The sequence below is a fragment of the Platichthys flesus genome, chromosome 16, assembly GCF_949316205.1.
Source record: "Platichthys flesus chromosome 16, fPlaFle2.1, whole genome shotgun sequence".
Taxonomy (NCBI): Eukaryota; Metazoa; Chordata; class Actinopteri; order Pleuronectiformes; family Pleuronectidae; genus Platichthys; species Platichthys flesus.
In genome coordinates, this window is record NC_084960.1 from 18,194,907 (window position 1) to 18,215,609 (window position 20,703).

Genomic DNA, 20,703 nt, shown 5'->3' on the forward strand with positions numbered 1-20,703 from the left:
AAGATTCACCTTAAAAATCAATGTTTCTCTGACCGAGTCTGGTTTTCGACCACAGCGCTGACGCATGCGCCACAGGGAGTATACTTATTTAAGCAGTGCTACTCACCTGACCTCTGAGCCAATCAGAGAAAGCCTTACCTAGTCAAGCAGTTAATAATATCATCGCTGAGAGACACAGCCTGTATGACTTATTACCTTTATGAAATAAATGCCAATAAGAATACAAATTAGAAAATAGATTATTACTCATTAATACCCAATAAACACGCCTGTTTATTCATCAAGATCCGTTAATTATTCTATAAAACCTTTGAAAATTGGGAAGATACATTGTGAAGCTTTCGTGTCAAAATGTCTAAAAACGAATTTCTTCTAACTTGAAGAAAATCAGTATATTGTGTCCACTGTGTTGGATCGTTTCGTCCTGTCGCCTGTGGATGACGTCACAGCCCAAACACCGGATGAGGCAGACCCTCGAAAGAGGAAGATGCTGAAGTAGTTTGAATTATGATGTTGGCGTTATCTGATTTACATTTGATCCTGTCGTGATGGACCATCTCTACTCGCTCCCATACGGCGCGGAGCCTCCCGCGGTGTCTGTGTCCGAGATGACGCCCGAGGTGCAACAACCTAAGGGGGAAGAACTGCGCTTACTGCGCGACCGGATGCAGGCGAAGACCAGGGTGAACATCGGCTTCGCTTTCCCAAGATGGAGGGCGCTCCGGACCAAGCTGGGGATACGGAAAGACGCCGAACTAGCTTTGGTTCTACTGGAAAGGTGGATTCTGGGTGCTCATGTTATTAGTACATGGTACTAGACGGCTGAGTTAGCTTACATTAGCTAGCTGGCATCATTAGAGAAGATGTGACCCTGAGAGCTCAAGGCACTGCAACTTAAGAAAATACATGTAAACTTACAGACACACATGTAAACAGACAGGAACACATGTAAAATGAAAATAACATGTTAACAGACAGGAACACATGTCAACAGACAGGAACACATGTAATCAGACAGAAACACATGTAAACTGACAGAAACCCATGTTAACAGATACAAACACATATAATCAGACAGAAACACATGTAAACAGACACATACACATGTTAAAAGATAAACCCATGTAAACAGACACAAACATGTAATTGAAAAAAAAAAGTGTTTGTTTAGCTGCTGTTTAAACTGAAAAGTTTCTCAAAGCCAACTTAGAACTGAGTGTGTCAGTTGACTTCCATACTCTTAGACTGTGTTTATGTATCAGTTTTTTTATTTGTAAGAAATAATGAGGATTTGTGGCAAAGACCAAGACATGCAGTTTATCTCTATAGCTAACGAGGGTGGATAAGTAATAAGCTCAGATAACATTTTACACCAGGATCATTGCTAGAATGTTAGAACAGGTGTCATGTCCAAAAGTGATTGTTATTATTATTATTTTATTTATTTGATTAGGACAGTGCACATTAATCAATATGTCAGCCAGAGCATCAATATAAATATGCCGGAGTTAGCTTAATTGCTAATTTTCATCCGTTGTCCTAAGGCAAGTCAAGAACATAAAAACAACATACCAGTATACAAAATAGATTATAAAAACACTTTTACACACAAAATAGGTCCCCATATCAAGAGTCCATGTTAAAAAATTAGAATGACCAAAGGTTACATATGAGAGCAGGTCTGGCTTGCTACTAACCACTGTTTAAGGTTTTTTCTAAAGGTGGTGTAAGTGGCACAGTCTCTAACATGTGTTGGTAATATATTCCAGGACTGTGTTCCTCTGATGGACACCACCATTTGACCAAATTTGGTCTTGCGGCGTTGTATTTCGCAGTCACCTCTAGTTAGTGCTCGTGTATTTATTGTAGGGGATTTCTTCTTTATAAAATTCTGTAATGGTGGAGGGGCTAGACCGTTCAGAACCTTAAAGATTAGACAGACATCCAAAAACAGCTGAAAAGTATCGAAGTCCATGATTTTGTGTTTATTTGTAATTTTACAATAATGGTAGTATATAGGTTTTTTGTCTAGTGTTTTAAGAGTTCTCTTGAAAAAATTGTCTTTTGCCACACATTTGATTCTTCAGTAACAATAAACAAATAACAAAATTCCACCAACGTGTATCTCTATCACCAGGGACAAAAAGTAAGTGTGTATAAGTTATGACTGTGATCCACATGAAATCAGCTTTTGATGTAAATAAATGGAGTAATACAGCTTACTGTCCAATAGGCTGTGCAGTCAATTTGGGGAAGACCATCCCTTTTAGTCCCAGCATGTGTGTGTTTACATGCTTGTTACCCATTGCTGTTACAAACCAGTGTTTTTGATTCTTGGTGTTTGTTTTAGCCTCTCGAAGAAAAAAGTTCAGGAGGAGGCTGGTATCGATCCTCAAAACACAGTGTAAGTTTTTTCCCCCCTTCACTCTTTGTGTAATGTGTGTGTGTTCCAGTCAGTTAATATGTGTGTGTTTTTTTTATTCCCAGAATCAACTGTAAAGACTCATGGGAAACGGCCAGTGAAGAAAGTGTGTCTGATGAGGATTGTGCTGCATCCATTAGTCTGAGGTTTGTCAGAATCAAGTTTATTTACGCTGCAGTCTCTTAACATGCAGATAGATGAGAATCATATCTCCGGACTAACCTTTTCTATTGGCTGCATCGGTGTGCTTAACTTATTAATTTCGATGCACCCAAAATATTTTCACTGCGTCTTTTGGCATTGCATTAATACACCTATTATACCCTTGACCTTCCCAAATGCATTGGTAATTTCTTCACTAGGGCTGGGCTCAATTTGATTTGTTTGAATATCGTTTCAGTTCAGGATATTTTATTGTACGATAAAAGATTTGCCTGGATATTAAATAAATTCGCAGAGAACTAAACAAGGACACTTCTAAGTGCATTCTTACAAATTTTATGGTAGACCTGTCACAATAATGAATTTTTTTTGACGATATTCTGTCCAAGAAATGATTGCGGTCAATGATATTGTTGTCATCATTGTGAAACCATTTTAAGCCCCTAGTACACTGGTAATATAAAATAATCATGCAAGTTCACCATTCAAAGAGCAATTGACTTAATTCGAAAGATTCAGTCTGTCTTTTGAATTAAAAATATTAAAATATCTGAAATACATTAAACATCAACCGCAGACAACCAAAATGATAAATATAATGGAACTCTGGCTCTTTTAACAAAAAGTATAATTCGTGAATGAATATTAAATATTTGGTACAGTAACCACCTCATGATTTAACCATGATTTAGATAAGCTTTAGGTTTGTATTGAATGATGTTAGTATTCCAGCATTTCACCAGAGATTTTGTGCGTGTGTGCATATGCACTCTGCAGTGAGCGCAATATGTTGGACCTTTTCAATGTGTTTAAATACGTGTCCCAGATAAGCAACACTTTTAGTTGCACTTTAGACATTTCGTTGCATGTTCGGCCAAAATGGTCGCACTCTGTGGCCTTTTATCATTCTGGACACCAGGTGTCCAAAAATCACTGCCAAATACCAGTTATATCTCACTGACCATTAACCTTGTTGCAAAGGATTCTGAGCTGCGTTCGAGTTCTCCATTTAGCTTAGGAACCTTCCTAAGTAAGTGAAAAGACATGCAAGTATTTCTGCGGCTGCCGTAATTTTCAAATTGTCTCGATGACATGAAAAGGAGCTTCAGTGCATCCTTACTTATCTCCTTTAGCAAAGGAAAAAACAGATCATCCTTCATTTGAAGATAGGAGAAAAAATCCCACAATTCATTGCGGCAGCAACATTTAAAGTGATGCCACATCATAGACAGGAACACTTCAATTTAAAATAAACAGAACAGCTATTTTACTGTCGTGACCCCATCCAGAACTGATGTGAATCCTCACATGATCTTCTGAGCTCCTGGTTTCTTCTGTCACATGTAGCCAGTGAACAACAGGCTTATTAAACTTTTAGTTCACAATATCGTCATCAGAACTAAATATAAATGTAGATTTTTGGCTGCAGCCTTGGTGTCGTGTTACGCCTCTATAGAGACGCAGTTGTACATGTTTTATCTCATAATTTCTTTATTCCTGCTTAAACCAAAAAAGTTTAAAAAGACTTCTGACTGTTTAAAACGCAGCTTCCCAATGCTCAATCTTAAACTGTCACAGCCTCTTTACACTGTCTGTCTTAGAAAAGAGATCATTGATCACCTGCATGACCTGGTTTCTGAAAATAGTGTAGACCTTCTGATCTTGTAAGAACCTTTGTGAAGCTTGACATACTTGGGCAGAAGTGTTGTCACTGTTCAAGAGACCAGGTTATAAACTATAGGGGACCGAGCCTTTGCAGTGAGGGGCCCAGAAGCTCTGAACCACATGCCCCATGAATTAAGGCAGTGTCAGTCATGTTTTATTTAAATCCCTTCACACGTCTCCCAGAAAGTTTTTTCGATATTTAAGATTAAGATTAAAGTGCATTTATTAGTCCCAAACACATGCACAGACACTCATGCAGGTAGGGAAATTTAACCTCTGATTTTGACCCATCTGGTGCAGGACACACAGAGCAGTGAGCGACCATGTACAGCGCCTAACCCTTATCCTAACCCAGCTAATAATTAATTATTGTAACTAAACTTAAGAAAGTGCTGTTTCTCTTTCCAATTTCTCCAAACACCCCAAAGGTCACTCCTGAGCTACAGCCACCTACGAGGCTTAGTTATTTTGTTGTTGTTGTTAAAATGTTCATTTTTAGACGTCTGAATGAGTCTGTCATGCAAATAAAACAAACAAAACAAGGTCTGACTTCACAGTGAGTTTTTTTTTTGTTAAAATAAACAAATAATGATGATTTAAAAAAAATACCAGCAGGTTTATCAGTTTAAACCGTTAAAAGAGGCAGCGGCAAATCGTAACAATTCTGCTCCAACAACAAACATTTATCATCATGTGACCTGGGAACACAGTGTGTGTCCAATCGGGCTGAGTTACACTGTTACTGTGGCTAAACAAACAACACATAGATACATGGACAAATAAAACAGCTTTAAACAACAGCCTAAATAAAACAACACAGCTTCCTGACGACTGAACAGGAACTTGATCGTTTCTACGCGGAGATGCTCGACACTGATGAGGTTTGCAAAGAGTCTGGAGGGAAAAAAAGTAACAATCAAATCTGTGTCCTGGAAAAGGCTCAGACATCGTCACTGCCAAGTCTACATGCACACAAGAAGCAGGTGACAGAATAACTCATTCATAAAGGGGAAGGTACAGTAAGTGTAAAAATGAAAAAATGGCTGCATTGGTAGAGGCTAGTCGCTCCTGGTACCAGCGAAACAATTATTTGATTACCTCCACCAAGGAGGATATGTTCTCGTTTGTCAGCAGGATTATGCAAAAACTCCTCAGCCAATTTCCACGAAATCTTGTGGAGCATTGGGACCCGAGAACTAAGAAAATTCCGGTACTGATTTGGATCGGGGGGGGTTTAAGGAAATGTTTTCAATTTGTTTAACAATGTGAGAAATGGGGTTTTGACATTGACATTTGTGTTGATTTCTTGGAGTAATTCATGGTATCCATGCACCCCCCCCTGAGAAATCAGTTTTCTCCAGAGGAGATCTCACCAGGTGAGTCAGCTTGTGCTGACCGTCTAATACAAAGACTGGGCTTGATGAGCAAGTAGCAGAATCATTTGATTACAGAAAGCCAACAGCAACCAAGTTACCTAAGCGCATGTAAACCAACAGAATTTTCCTGAGGAAAGGAAACAATCTTCTGTTTTTAAAGAAATAAACATCTGATAAATGCAATGCAACATTTTTTTGTTCATCGGTTCTGCTGCTGCAAAGCAAGTCCCCCTGGTGCAGCATGAGCTAGTCTCACCGCTTGTCTAAACTATACTAAATATGAGACTTCTTGCACTTCCATGTTTGGCTCTGGAATCATGAAGATTGAAAAAATGGCGCAAGTCGGACTTGGCCATACTCGGGATAAATTATGTTTTGCAATATGTTATTTTAATTCTGTATTTTAGCTTCCATTTGTGCTTCATCGTACACTGCAGCTGACGATGTCTCGACGTGGTGAAGGAAGGTCACAGGAATTTTCCATCTTCTTAAAAAATACATGACAGAAATGAAGGATCACTCCAGGCTACGTGGACAGTTACTTATGGATATTTGTGATATGAAGAAATCTGTTTGAAGGTTAACTGTTGTTACATTTCAGAAACTCTGGGTAGACATGACAGATGTTTCCTGTTGTTTCTACAGACTCTGCAGTCGCCCTGCAGATGATTCAGATGGAAGAGGTGAAAGAACAGAAGAAGAGTGACGAATCTGAAGATAACGGAGCTCCTAAACTTGACAGCTTGACTCTTAAAACACAAGGACCTTCCAGCCCGAGTGGAGGAAAGAGCAGCCGAAGAAGAGGCAGTCCACTGCCTGGTCCACCAGCCAATCAAATACCACCTCCCGGTTCCCTGAGCCAATCGTCACCCTCAGCTTAAAGTTGCACCCTTCGCTCAGGTTATTGTTGCTGATTGGAAACAGGTTCACCACTTCCATGTCAAAGGTCACTGCAGAGCCGGTGGTGATGGCGGGTAGCTGGTTGGTCATCTCTTTACCGTTTACAAAGACAGCACCTGAGCGGAGAAACATCAACACCTGTTGCAGCACGCCATGGGAGGAAACTGAATTTTGAAAACATTATTTTTTTAAATGTGCTGAAAGAAAACGAGCCTTTAAAAGCTGAATTATTTGAATTATAATTTATACTTTTAAGCTCTGTGTGAGATGATCAGAAATCTTTGAAAGTTTTGACTGCAGATAAAATACTATATTGCACAAACAGCAAAAATAGGATTAAACTGGTATTTTCAACAGTTAATCCTGCTTTTTGCAGTTAAAGTCACAGTGCAGCTATGGATACATCTGCAGTCTATCTTTATAGATAGATAAAGAACTTAAGAGCATGTGTGGACTGAGACTAAGTGATAAAATGAAAAAGTAATAATGTGGATGTATCCTTCATCTCTTCAGTTGCATCAAATGCTTTACTGTAGTGAAATGAACAATAAAGATTTGTGGAGAGAGTGATCCCTGCTGAATTTACATGACTTCAGTTTTTACATAGAACTCAAGTGCAACGCTCTGCTGAGATGAAAAGACTGAAGTAACTAGGACATTTTTAACCTATTTTATCCATTTTAACATTAACCTATTCAATATAATTTATTTAAAAAAAAGCACCATTACCAATGTATCTCTAAATGTGTTTTAAATGATTTAAATACACATGATGCCTTAATTCCCTCAATATAGTGTAAGCAAAGTATCACACTGACCATAAGTGGTAATTTTAAATTATGTGTGCGTGTATGTATACACCCGGATGCATATCCTTTGTGTCCACATACCGTTGGTGGAGATGCAGACGGCCTGGTCTTTCTGAAGAGACTCCGCCCCTCTCTGGTTATCCACGCACACGCCCAGGCTGTCCCTACGGTCCATCTGACCTGCTGCAGAGATCCTGCAAACACGGAATATGGAGATGCACAAATACTTAAAACAAAGAGTCCAGCAGAAAAGATACACTGGATTACATGTTTGATTCAGCTATAGAGAAACAACTACAGCTTAAATGAGCTTAAGTATCTGAAAGGGTCCAGGTGCATGTGCATACTTGAAGGTCAGTGTCTGACCACAGAAGTAGGTGGGTGCGTTGGAGTAGAGGACTTGGCAACGGGTTTGGGAGGAGTCGTTGCATAGTGCGATGTTTCTCCTGCTGCTCAGAATGTAGCCCTCAGTGCCCGGTCGCCACTCTGTTGCAATGACACATCACACACACATTAGATATACACAACGCATTAAAAAGTAACAACACAGTCTGCATGTTTGCCTACGATACTGTTTGTGCTGTTTTGACACATAGTATGTAACGTTTGTTGTCCTTCACTTCAAAGTTCACAAAACCAAATTCTTTGCTTTATTTAACGACAAGTTGGTTTTGTTCAATGGGTTCACTGCACATAGTTTCCCACTCTAAAGTAGATGTTTGCAGGGCCAGAGGTCGTCCTTTAAAAAGTCACTGCATGTGTTGCAGAAGTCTTCTTCACATACCGTGCGGTGCGAGTGTGGTGTATCCTGTCTGTGGGATGCTCCAGGGGCTCCACTCAGTGCGACCCTCCCCACGGGCGCAGACCCTGAACAGATAATCTGTGTGAGGGTCCATGTGGAGAACCAGAAACTCGCTATCCCGACCGATGTAGGAATCCTCATATTGGCTGCCCCCGCTGCCTGATCGTCGGTACTGCAGTCGATAATCTGCAGCTGCAAAGTCCTCATCCACCTGACGCACACACAAAATGTCGAGGTTACAGGTGCTCAACATTCACATGGAAGAGTCCCTGTGTATTTTGTGTCCCCTTCCCTGGCTGACCTTACACCAGCGGACCAGAATACTCCCCGGCCTCTCCTGCAGCTCGTCTATCTGGACGGGTGGGTGGGAGGAGACGGAGCCGTGGCGTGAGACCCTGTCCCTTATCAACCCCAGCAGGGAGTCGTCCAGCTGGGCTGAAACACTCGGCACGTCCACCAACGCTGGTACCTCTGGTAGACTGGAAAACACATGGAGCCAGTTCATTTCAATAGAGTGAGTAACTGCCATCTGGTCATAAGTACCAGTGTTACTGTTGGATATTTAATTCAATGATAGAATATCTTTACACATATCAGGTGATTAGTTTTGTCCAGTTGTAGGTTGGACCATCCCCACACAAACCTCAGCAGGTCATTGGTTGATGCAGAAGGGCAGTGTTGTGTGTGTGTACATGCTCGTAATTTAGGTAAACAGTGAACTGAATAAATCATTTTGCAACTGATGGAAAATATTTTACTGTAACCGACATGTTTGCAGAGGATGGCTGTTCTGTTTCTCTGAGCAGACAGAAGTTCAGTGTGATCTTTTTTCGAAGATATGTGGCTAAATATGGCAATTTGAGCCGATTTCCTTGGCATGGTGTTTTTTTTCTTACAAGTTTCACTGTGTTGGGATCTTGTTGTTACTTCTGTACTCATTTTCAGATGCTGAGTCATGTATTTTATGTTTTTGAGCTATGTGATTTGGATCAAACAAACCACATACCGTTTGATAGATGAGTAGGAGGAGGTTCGATGGAGACTTGGAGTAAATCATTTAAAACTAGAGTAACTCTCAGTAGAGGTCATAACTCTGCCAAATCCTTACAGTCCACTTACATTCAATCAAGCTGCACCAAATCATACACACTAATAAATGCCTGTCCTGTTAATGTCCCTGATTGTTTTTATCAAGATGAATTTACAATCAGGGAAATCAGGGAAAATGTCAACAACAACAAAAACGCCTGATAATCCTACAATGTTAAAGAAAGTTTTAAAAAAGATTCCTGTATACAGCCCCTGATGCAGATCTGTATCACAATTGAATATGTATTTTCCTGACCCATTTTGCATCCTCCACCTCCAATTTGTCTAGTTGTGTTTGTGTAATCCTGCTAAAGATCACACAAACATAAACCCACCAACAAACAAACAGGGGCGAATGTTGGTATAGGTAAGAATTGAGGTAAAGAGTATGAACTGAACTTCGAGCTGAAGTCTGAACAACGCTGCAGGAAGGTTGTCAGCTGATGAAGTTCACCAAGCTCAGATTATAAAAGATGGCTCCCCCCTTACAACTGTTGACATGCACTTTACATCAAGCACACCCTGACCATTCACTGCATCAGTAACGTTTACTGTTAGCTTTCAAAATAATACATTTTTAAGTGACAGAGGGAAACACCTGCAGTGATGAAAAGAGAAATGAAGAGAATACCTGTCTAGCTGGATGTGCATGGCCTTCTTGGTGAAACTGCCCAGTTTGTCCTCCTTCTCCCCGAGACCACAACGTAGAGCAGCTTCCCCTGGAGACAGAGGGTAGGTTTATTCATTAGCCCAAAAAAACATTTAACCGACAGTCTACAAACCCAAACAAAGGTTTTTTAGTATCTTGTAAAAACAGAACAGGTTGAGCAAAGTAGAAAACAAGCATCTCTTTCTATTCTTCTTTTAGGGGACATACCCTCTCTCAGCAGCTCGTCAGCCTGGCCCACCCCATGCTCAATGAGGCTTTGACAGTCATCCAGCGGTTTGACACTGTCAGCTTCCATCGAATCCACTTCAGCCACCAGGGAAGCCAGTCGCTCCGTCAGCAGTCGCGTTGCTGCTGCCTGCAGCTCTGCAAAGTGCCTCCGGAGGGCCTCACGGGCCTGACCTGAGCTCCCCCGCACCTACAGAGCAGAGAAGAAGAAGGCACAAAAACCCAAAAGTGAAAATGTAACATCTGTGGTGTGACAGTGGTGTCGAAATTTAAACAACCAACTTGTCTACACACAAAGACAGTGAAAAGCAGCTTCTCATATCTGAGCCGTTTTCTCTTTATTTATCTCACTTCACAGAGAGTAGTGTTTGGGGATTATTTTCAGCGGTGGCAAACAGTACTGTTAGTATTATGATTAATACTGCATTTTATAAACAAATTGCCTTACCTGACTACTACTCATTTGATTAATGTGGACATACTGAGCCAAAATCAATATATAGTGTGTGTTGGTAGTTATTTATTTAGGATAAGAGATTTTTTTTTTTATTATAACAACTGGATAAAAGTGGCAGGGCTGAGTTTATTTTCATTTTTTTTACGCTTTTGATTGTTAGATGGGAGTAGGGCACCTATATTTTCTGTTGGCTGTCACTTCATTCTTTCTGCTGCAGGTCTGAGCAGAAGTCCACCCACTGCATGACTTTGAAAAATGCTAAAAACTGGGCAGGGCCTGAGGGGGTGAGTCAGGCAGGGCTGCATGCCCTGCCTGACTCAAGGATGGAGGTTTACTTTAAATCATAATAAACAATCCCTCAATCCATGCAATCCGCTCTCCACTCTGATATTACTCCTCTAGCACAATTTATTTGGACTCATGGATCATTTTGGACGTGTCACAGTAAAGAGCCTGATTAGCCTATTAGCAGCATTTTTTTCCACGGGCTGTTGTCACAACATGGACCGCACATTCTGACACACACACACAAACCTCTGTTCATACGCTGCATTGGGGTGTATGTGTACAGTCACATGTTCCACACTTTCCTCTGAGTCCACAAGGATTCAAATTTGGGGGCTGGCAGCATCTGATTGTCCATCATCATGGAAACCACGAATTGGCGTTTACACCAAACACAGCGAGTGCAAGCTACTTTCACTGTCAAGTTGAGTAAGGTATAAATCCCAGTTCCAAAAAGCGAAACTTTAGTGTGCATTGGACTTCTGGGATTTCATACTACTGGACTACTTGGATTTAGGCAAAGTATATTCTTTAATAAGCTTCTCTGCTAGATTACTATTGTATCTGCTCTCTTAGGATAACTAGATTGATAGTTTGTACTGTTTGGTCTTACCTTGAATTGTATGCGCTAGGATTGTGAGTATTATTTATAGTTTTACTCAAGCAATTGAGAGTTAAAATGGAACCAGCTAAGGTTAAAGTGTTTGATTTTTATTCCAATTCTGTTAAGGACTAACTTCTATTTTACTTTCTACCTTTTGAGGTAAGTAGACTTTGTCCATAATCAGATTTTGGAAAATTAGGAGATTTTGGGAAACTCACCAGATCACTTATTAAAGTGACAAGTTTGTCTTGTGTTGAACTCTGCTGAGTTTCTATTGCTGGGCCATTACAACCTGGTGACTGACTGCTCTCACTGAGACTTGGATCACACCAGACAACACATCCACCCCAGCTGCTCTCTCCTCTGCCTTCTCTTTCACCCACACACCCAGACCCACTGGTAGGGGTGGTGGTACAGGTTTACTAATCTCTTGCAAATGGAGTTTTTCCCTCTACCCGCCTCTGCTTTTTTACCTCAATGTCTTTTGAATTTCTTGCTGTGACAGTTAGTCCTCCCCTCATCTCTCTGTACACCGACTCTCTCGGCTCGGTCATTCAGTCACATGGCTTTTCCCACCACAGCTATGCTGATGACACCTAACTAATCATCTCTTTTCCCGCATCTGAAACACAGGTAGCATCACAAATCTCTGCCTGTCTGAATGACATCTCTCAGTGGATGTCTGCATCCATATCACCTGAACTACTTTTCCTTCCAGGGAAAGACTCTACCACCCATGACCTGACTATTAACTTTGACAACTCCATGTTAACCCCCACTCAGACTGCTAGGAACCTGGGTTTTACACTTGACAACCAACTCTCTCTTGCTGCCAACATTACTGCAACAACATGTTCCTGTAGATTCATGCTGTACAACATCAGGAGAAATGCATTTTTCTGTGAAATTTTCCTGCTGTATTCTCACATGGTGTCACTTCGACATTTCACAGACATTTTAATCGGATGCTGGCAATAAAAGTTCTGGAATGTGAAGCAACTGTTGCTGACATTTGTGTTCTCACTTAGACACCCTCTAGAAACATATGAGGGGAAAGGGTCTGGAAGCAACTTTAGTTACTTCATATTTCACTTTTTACAGTGTATAATAATACACCTTCTGACTATACCTTTAATAAATTGTTTTTAAACTTACAATTTAGTTGCACTTAAATGGCACTTACTTATTGTACTTTGTAGTTTTGCTTTTTTGAAGAAATTGTACTTTCTTGATTATTGTTGTTCTGGATTTGTACCCTCATGGTTGAATGCACTTATTGTGAGTCGCTTTGGATAAAACGTCAGCTAAATGAAAAATGTAAATGTAAGGAGCTCGTCAGGAAGCTTGATGGTTTGTGATCGGAGGAAGAGGTTATGTTTCAGTTCCTCCACGAACGTGCACACACACACACACACACTTAGGATTGCTCAATAAGTATACACAGCGAAAGATAGCAGGAAATGGCCGGCTGATTGACAACTGCTGCACTGATAAAACCGGGACAGTATGATGCTGTGAATGGAAAACACACACCAGGTTTTGCCTGAATACACAATGAACTCTGCGTGTGTGTGTGTGTGTGTGGGTTGCAGACATAGGAGGTTTTTCCACTGGCGACAGTGCATCACTTCCTGATGAATATCAGTACGATAACAGACAAATTACAATCAACATTTTGGGATTGGTAAAATAATAAATCTAACTAAAAATAAAACCAGAAACCTTCAATCATTTTTCAAACATGGGAGGAGGTGATCTGACATCCGACACAGGCAGAAGTTTGTTTCCCCAAATGTTTGGACTATACAGCTCTGACAAAGACGAGATGTTGCAGTGATAGTATTGTCTCAGGGAGCGTGTGTGTGTGTGTGTATACGTGCGTGTATGAGAGTGTAATATTTCCTGGAGTCCGATAATCAGGTGATGAGCCATCCCTGCTGTGGGAAAGAGCAGCGTTATGGGAAAGAAACCCCACCTCATGTCTGATTCTAAATAATGTATGATGGAACAGCTGGGATTGGGCGGAGGGAGTCTTACACACACAAACTGACAAAGAGACTTCTGGAGGAATGAAGTGCACTTTACTCTGAACTTCATACATATAACTTAATACGATAATCAATATAAAGCATCGGATGGGTGATGTCCACTATATATTCCAATACGATACAGAGATATGTTGACTTTTTTATTTTATGATTTTAATGTAATTTTCTGGCTTTTTCATGACGTCACATATCTGACAAAATCATACAGATATTAGTTTTTCTTCCAGTTTTCAGGCTCTGTGGTGTGTTATATGTAAATGTCATCAACACAAACAATCGCTTGGCGTGAATTTTTCTGTGAAATTTTCCTGCTGTATTCTCACATGGTGTCACTTGGACATTTCACGGACATTTTACTCGGATGCTGGCAGTAAAAGTTCTGGAATGTGAAGCAACTGTTGCTGACAGTTGTGTTCTCACTTAGAAACCCTCTAGAAACATATGATGGGAAAGGGTCTGGAAGTAGCTTTAGTGACTTCATATTTCACTTTTTACAGTATATAATAATAAACAAAAAAGCCGGAGCATCATGCCCCCCCCCCTTCTCTCCCTTCATCTCTTCTCAAGAGACTCTCTGTCCATCTATAGCAACCGGAAGTGGCTGCATTGTTGACTGAGCAGCTGGACGGGTAAATCTAAACAGCAGGAGGAAGGAAGAGATAGCAGAAAGAGAGACGGGGAGAATATTATCTCCTGGGACTAAGCCTGGTCAGAGGCGAAAACTTCATTACTGCACTGCTTGAGTGTATTTGAGAGAGCGTATTTGAAATGGATAGAGATGGCGGTGAGGATGGAATATCCCTCATTTCTCAAGGGGCTGTAGTAATAGGAGCTGTTTTTCCTTAACAGAAGAATTAAACCTGCAGGATGACTAAAGAGCTAAAATATAGAGTTTATAAAGTCTGAGCGACAGAATTATTGCATGTAGGCGTGTGAACAAATAGCAGTACCTGTTTTCGGGCCTGGTTGAGGCCATGCAGGCGCTGCTGGAGTTCACTGCGGTAGTTCTGGGCAGCCTCTATGCTTTCTTTCGCCTCCTGCAGCAATGCATCCACCTCCACAGACATCCTCCCTCCTCCTGAAACACATGCACAGCTTATTTACAACACACTGCTGCGTGGATCGACTTGAAAAATATGGATTTTTTAAACAAAAATAAATAAATCTACAAAATAATCTGAGACCTCATAAAAATCATAAAATATGATGTGGTCGATACATGTTAATGTAATATATTTAATGTATGCCCAGCAAAAGTAGTATCTGGCTCTTCCAGCCCGGTCTCTTTTCTAACTTACCCCAAGCATTGTGATCATCAGATACTAATGAGCTAGACCTCTAAATAAAATTGTCCTTGATGGGAATTTTAAAATGTAATGCACATTCCTTGTCATTTATAAAGTAATTCCAACACCAAATATGTCATTACATTTCAGTGAAAATACTTAATTAATCTAACTGAATTTAATCACATTTGAGGCACAATATGACATCTTATGATTAATTTAACCTTATTTCTTAATCTTAAATGTGGGGTTAGGTGTAACTGCTGTTACAGCAGTTACACTTTGAGTCTGATCTGATGTTTGTTCTCCAGTGAAACCTGGACATTGTACTACAATGTCCAGGTTTCACTGCTTCACTGCTGTTTGTCGGAAAAGTCGACAAACAGCAACAAAAGGGAGTGGCAGCTCCGCAAATTGATATGACTAAATGACAAAATTATTATTTTGTGTTGTTTTAAAGAGATGTATGTTTTTCTTATACAGTTTTTCTTTCATCTAGTGTGTTGCAAAGTCTTTTGTGAATGCAAAAGTTCTGCAAACTTAAAAAGCCTAAAGTCTGTCATAAATTAAGGTCCTCTCTCCCCACAGAAAACACTGATGCTCCTGCTAACACTTTGTCAGTACTCCAGAACATTCTTTTGCATCACTGACGTCACATGACAACACAAAATCCCATGTTGCATAGTGCACCCTTAGTAGCTGACCTAGCACGCCCTTAAAAGTTCCAGGTAAATTGAGAGAAGAGGCTGAATTGTCTTACATGCGCTGGAAGCAGTTGACCAATCACAACAAAGTGGGCTTTATCAGGAGGGGGTCTTTAAAGAGACAAGAGCTAAAACCATATGTTTCAGACAGAGGCTGAGGAGAGGAGCTGTAGCAATGGACAGCCGTTTCCATGCATGAATTCCAAATAATGATTTAATCAGGAGATTGCCTTTCACCAATGAACAATGTAGAAGGAGATTCTTCACTCAGACTCATTCAAAATAACACAGAAATCTCAAGAGCTTTTAGGTTAGGGGTGGTGCAACAAGCAGTAGCAGAACGTCACATATAAATTCTGCTGCGGACATCCTGTGTTTTTATTTACAAACATCGACACTGGCATCTGCCCTTATCATAAAAAGCTCTCTTGACATTTTTGTTGGAGTAAGGCAAGGCTTTTTCCTCCTGAGATATTTATATTTGTTTGTTTTTTAATTTTTTTAAACCGTTGCATGTTAGAAACATCAACAGCATGCCGATTTGCTCCCTCTTAATACTCCGGATAATGTCCTGCTGTTTTTCTCACAAGAGCTCACTGAGACTCTATCTAGAGTTTTTACCATGGGGCTAGCAAGAGAAACTCCGGGAGAATGTCTGGAGCCTCTCACTTGGACACTTGCGTTCTCATGTACAGCTCCTCCGGAGAATGTCAGGAGATTTCCAGGACATCAGTGTATGTCTGAAGGCAGCTTAAGAGGAAAGTGATGTGTTTTCTGAACATTACAGCATGTGCAACCTTTCGTGTAATAATACAATTTCAAATTATCAACCTGAATATGACTAGAATGTCTCCTTTAAGTTCACTTCCCACTCGAAACTAATTAAACAGTTTGATGTTTGAAAAAAACGAACAATGTATTATTGATTGTTAACATGGCAGAGTATCGATTAGGGAAATTGCTTGACCTTTTCCTCCCTAATGTGGAGCTTAACTTTTAAATAACCTACAATCTTCATACTACAAGGTACAACCACCACATGCTGAAAAAAGTGTTGCAATGTGTGGCAACAAGAAGTAAACTTCCTGTAGCAACAAACCCGCCAATCAGCTAACAACACGACTTAATGCTTGACTTAGTTTCAGTACCCAGCAGTGTGTGGTTATACTGTTATTGACCTTTAAATAAAATAATGGTTACGATTTGAGCCCGTTTAATAGGCTCCTCACTGTGACATTAACACCTGCTATCAACAATCACTAAAATAATAAATCTGGTTATTTTGGCTGCGTGTTAATGTTAAAGCCATTTGATTAATGGGAAAACTGATAGCACAGAACAAAGTAACGTCAACACGATGGAGTATTTTAAAAACAACGGGTCTGCCGGCTGTTGTGTTAGCGCTCAGTCCTCTGCGGTGAAAAACATGACGACACAAGACTGCTGCTTAAAGTTAAAAGTTAGACAGTACTGTGACACAGATATTACAACATTCTTACGGACACAACACTCCTACATATTCAATATAATATTCATTGTATAGCATTAGTCTGGATTCAAGAATCAAAAACCTGTTTAACCAAAGAAGCTGCTGCATAAAATATACAAATACATTACCAATAGCACCCTCATACCCAGAAACTCTGACTGAAACAAATTTCCTTTTGTACTACCCTAAACGTCTTCCTGTCACAGACGTCTGTTTTGTGGGGAAACACTCAACGGGGTTTGAAAGTGAAACGGTTGATTGGCAGTTTAAAATCAACCCATAGAACGCTCAAACCATCACAATTTAACTTTTCAGAGAGTTTATTTGAATAAGTGTGTATGACTGAGGTTTTTAATTTTGTATCATCTCTTTATACCTTCAATTCACAAGATGAAGGTTTAAAATATATTTTTTTACACTTAAGTCATAGATGACAGTTTAAATAATAATTCTATAGATTTATTTGTAATCTAACACATAAGGTGTATCAAATACTCTGTTATGAAATCCCTCCTCTGCTCAGGTTCGTCCTCCTCAGAGCTGAGAGCAGTGACACAAACTTGCCTCCTGCTGTGGTCGACTACGCTTCCTTTACAACTTCTGAAGAGGAAGTCACTTAGACTCATGTTCTGCAACATACACATTTAGCAGTTTCACCATGTGAATCAAAACCAGCAGTCTGATGACCTCACCTTTGACTCTCACTATTTTCTGACATTATATGGACTAAATTATTTATTGATTAAGAAATAAAACAAGAATGAGTCATAAGAAAAATCAATTTAGATGAAATGGTAATGGGAACACCACAGATGCGGATGGCACCACAACTTTGTGTTTGTCAACCTTTGTCTCATATCCACGATTCACAGGTCATGTTGGTGCACACAATCTGACTCCAAATGATGTCATCAGCATAAGATGGGTTCTTTTGTATTTTGGATCTTTTGGCTTCATATCTGGAAAGTGGGAGGAAGTGGAGACGTGTGGTTCATCTTTGTTAACAGTGTATGATTCAGACTACAAGGCAGTGAAAATGAATAAGACACTATTAAAATAACTAATCAGCGTTTTTTTTTAATGATTAAATTTAAAAAACATCAGTCAAAGTTAAGTTTTTTAGTATAAATATGGAAAATGACATCAATCTTAAAAATCCTGCATTGGTGGAGCTCAAATAGAATTTTCTATTCATAGAAAGATCATGACTCAACATTGAGTGATTGTCATGGAACAAATTGAATCTGATGCACACAAAACACAGCCAGTAAACTAATCTGCCGTTAATGGCACAACACACCAAAAAAAATTCAAATATATAAAATTCATACACATGCAAATCTGGAGCAGCAGAATTATGCAGGTATGTGCTCCCTCTCTCGATTTGTCATAAATAACACCCACCACTTAAATTTGGACCAGCCATCCCTTATTCTCCTTTCTTTCTGCTAACAAAGTGCCCAAGACGGCAGCTTTTAGTGCAGCCTTAACAACCAGCCACACTATAAATTCAAAACAGGGCTGGTCATCTCTTCACCTCTATAAGCCAGCAGTTTATAATCCCTCTTTCTCTCCAAAACCAGAAGACTCTTAAGTGAATATCAAGGGGCTTAGCCAAGCAAACATCAAGCTAGTTCTCCTGTAACACAGTAAATCTCTCTTCTGTTTCTATGAAACAGGCGTGGCAACAAACAACAGAAATCTCCCTCCGTCTCTATGTCTTTTTTTGCTTTTGACGTAAAGTGAATTTGCAGCCAGACAATAACCAGCAGTGTGCTTTTCACAGTATTTAGGTCAACCTGCATGGGAACATGTCCTGCTGTCCGACCATTTATGGGTCACAAATACAGTGCGTGCTTCCAAAACTGCAGTGACACAACCACAGTCTTTGTATTGCCTAAGAAATCCCACTGCATGTTTTGGTCATGATCAAATCGTGTACGAGTACTTTACTTTAAACAGTATTGTTGTGCAAGTATTTCTGCACCTTTGTGTGTGCTTGCTTAACCAGGTTCATCATACTGTGTTTTTGTATTCCTCTTTACACCTGAGAACTTAAAGGTGGGATACCTAGAAGTTTATGACATACTGTTTTCAAACTAAGCTAAATTCTCTTGATACTAATTTGACACACATATTAAGAAACGTTTTTAAATGTTATAAGGCTACAACTTATTGACCATTTTCATATAAATTCACTTTAAAATTGTTATGTCATCAGAAAATAATGTCCTTCAGGCTGCTAGGTCTTCAGATTCTGTGTGTTTTTGTTTACGTGGTTCAAAATCCACCAATATTCAGTTTATTTTATTGAACCCTTGTATTTGAGAAGCTGCAGTCAGCAACAGTTTGGATTTTTGTATTAATCAAAACAGTACAGCCTATTCTTTTTCTATTGACTATCAATTTAAATTAATTGGCTAACACTTACACATTTTGCATTTTGTTTTGACACGACCATACTTCAACCTTTTATGATGCAATCTTAAGTCAACAGGCTTCATGTGAGTGAGGAATTTAGAGAATCTGCATGCAGCCCCTTCAGATGCTGCATGCATGCACATGCTCTGACCAACAGGAAAGTTATGTTTGGAACTCGGGTGCAAACAGACAGTTATATTATTATTTGAGCAGACCACTGACGAAACGAGTCAACAGGAGACACCAGACATGTCTAAACTCGGTCCCAACGACTTCCGTATTTTGTAGTTTATTTTTACCAAGGTAAACCTCCACCCAGCTGCATTCATCCATGAGATCGAGCATGTAAAATTCACAATTACATAACTCACGATGTGTAATGTCTATGTATTTGAGCTGGAATAGTCAGGAGGAGGCAGCTCCATGGATCGAGTGCTGAGGATCTCACTATTCCCACACCTCGCTGACAAATGTTCAAATTTTGGGTTGGCGCCTTTGTCAGCAGAACCAGATAGATGATAATACCGAAACTAACGTGTCATTTGAAAAACTAATGCATTTAGGTCAATTCGGCGTAGAAACATTTCACCCGACGACAATTCTCATCCACGAAAAGTGAATTTAAGATGATGGTTACCGCTGCGATTAGTGTGAATTCTGGTGGAAGAAGATGATGACAATAACAGATGAACTAGCAAAAAGACAGACACGTTCAGCTGTGGCAGAAAATGAAAGAGGACCAGTGGTGAAGTGGAGAGTTGATAGAAAGCCACATGTTATTAAATATCTATTCACCAGTTACCGACACGACGTTACCACCATTACAGTTTGTCTTTCTCGCGATGAAGTTACAAGACAAAGTTGGGGCGAGCTTGTTGCCAAAAGACAATGAAACCCTGAGCATGTCTGACGAAGCGAACATCGCCTGGAGAACCACCGGGAAGACGATGAGATAAAAAACGCTCCTTCTCATGTGGAGGAGAGTGTCCTAGCGTACCTGTTTTAGTGGTTTCTCGTCGCCATTTCTTCCCGTTGCTCGTGAATCAGCTCGAAGCCGCCGCCAGATATATGAAGTTTTGCTCAAGTCCAGAAATGACACTTCCGAGGCTTTAAAGACAACAGCCAATCACAGGCTAGATCCGGCGTACTGACAGAAAAATCAGCCAATTGGATCATGATATAATCCCGCCCCTCGGATCGATGAGAAATTGATGAAACAGATCATGTTTGTGTCTAAACCCAGGGCCGTAGTCCAGGGGCCCCAGACCTCAAGAGGCCCCAGGGCCACA

The 20,703-nt window shown here is 40.1% G+C and overlaps 2 protein-coding genes across 3 annotated transcripts; one reads left to right on the forward strand and one right to left on the reverse strand.

Moving 5' to 3' along the window:
* Window positions 1-441: 441 nt before the first annotated feature.
* On the forward strand, window positions 442-7,095 carry si:ch211-40k21.5 (uncharacterized protein LOC100332117 homolog). The gene is made up of 4 exons (XM_062407477.1): window positions 442-778; window positions 2,351-2,404; window positions 2,488-2,568; window positions 6,271-7,095. The coding sequence occupies exons 1-4, from the start codon at window positions 549-551 to the stop codon at window positions 6,329-6,331; spliced, it is 426 nt and encodes a 141-aa protein (XP_062263461.1). The 5' UTR covers window positions 442-548; the 3' UTR covers window positions 6,332-7,095.
* crlf3 (cytokine receptor-like factor 3) lies at window positions 4,796-20,546 on the reverse strand. Of its 2 annotated transcripts, none has more exons than XM_062407475.1 (9): window positions 20,412-20,546; window positions 14,465-14,592; window positions 10,103-10,310; window positions 9,857-9,944; window positions 8,438-8,615; window positions 8,119-8,347; window positions 7,682-7,820; window positions 7,416-7,528; window positions 4,796-6,641 (listed from the first exon to the last, which is right to left on the reverse strand). In XM_062407475.1, the coding sequence occupies exons 2-9, from the start codon at window positions 14,579-14,581 to the stop codon at window positions 6,376-6,378; spliced, it is 1,338 nt and encodes a 445-aa protein (XP_062263459.1). In that variant the 5' UTR covers window positions 14,582-14,592; window positions 20,412-20,546; the 3' UTR covers window positions 4,796-6,375. The 2 variants fall into 2 exon arrangements, with proteins under 2 accessions (XP_062263459.1, XP_062263460.1); XM_062407476.1 differs by lacking the exon at window positions 20,412-20,546 and adding an exon at window positions 17,122-17,143.
* Window positions 20,547-20,703: the final 157 nt, after the last annotated feature.

Coding starts and splice junctions, on each gene's coding strand:
- si:ch211-40k21.5 (XM_062407477.1), top strand. CDS start 549: ATGGACCATCTCTACTCGCTCCCATACGGCGCGGAGCCTCCCGCGGTG. Junction 2,405..2,487: donor ATCGATCCTCAAAACACAGT/GTAAGTTTTTTC, acceptor TTTTATTCCCAG/AATCAACTGTAAAGACTCAT. Junction 2,569..6,270: donor GCTGCATCCATTAGTCTGAG/GTTTGTCAGAAT, acceptor TTGTTTCTACAG/ACTCTGCAGTCGCCCTGCAG.
- crlf3 (XM_062407475.1), bottom strand. CDS start 14,581: ATGTCTGTGGAGGTGGATGCATTGCTGCAGGAGGCGAAAGAAAGCATA. Junction 8,616..9,856: donor ATGCACATCCAGCTAGACAG/GTATTCTCTTCA, acceptor TGTGTTTTCCAG/TCTACCAGAGGTACCAGCGT. Junction 7,529..7,681: donor GGTCAGACACTGACCTTCAA/GTATGCACATGC, acceptor CCGTGTTTGCAG/GATCTCTGCAGCAGGTCAGA.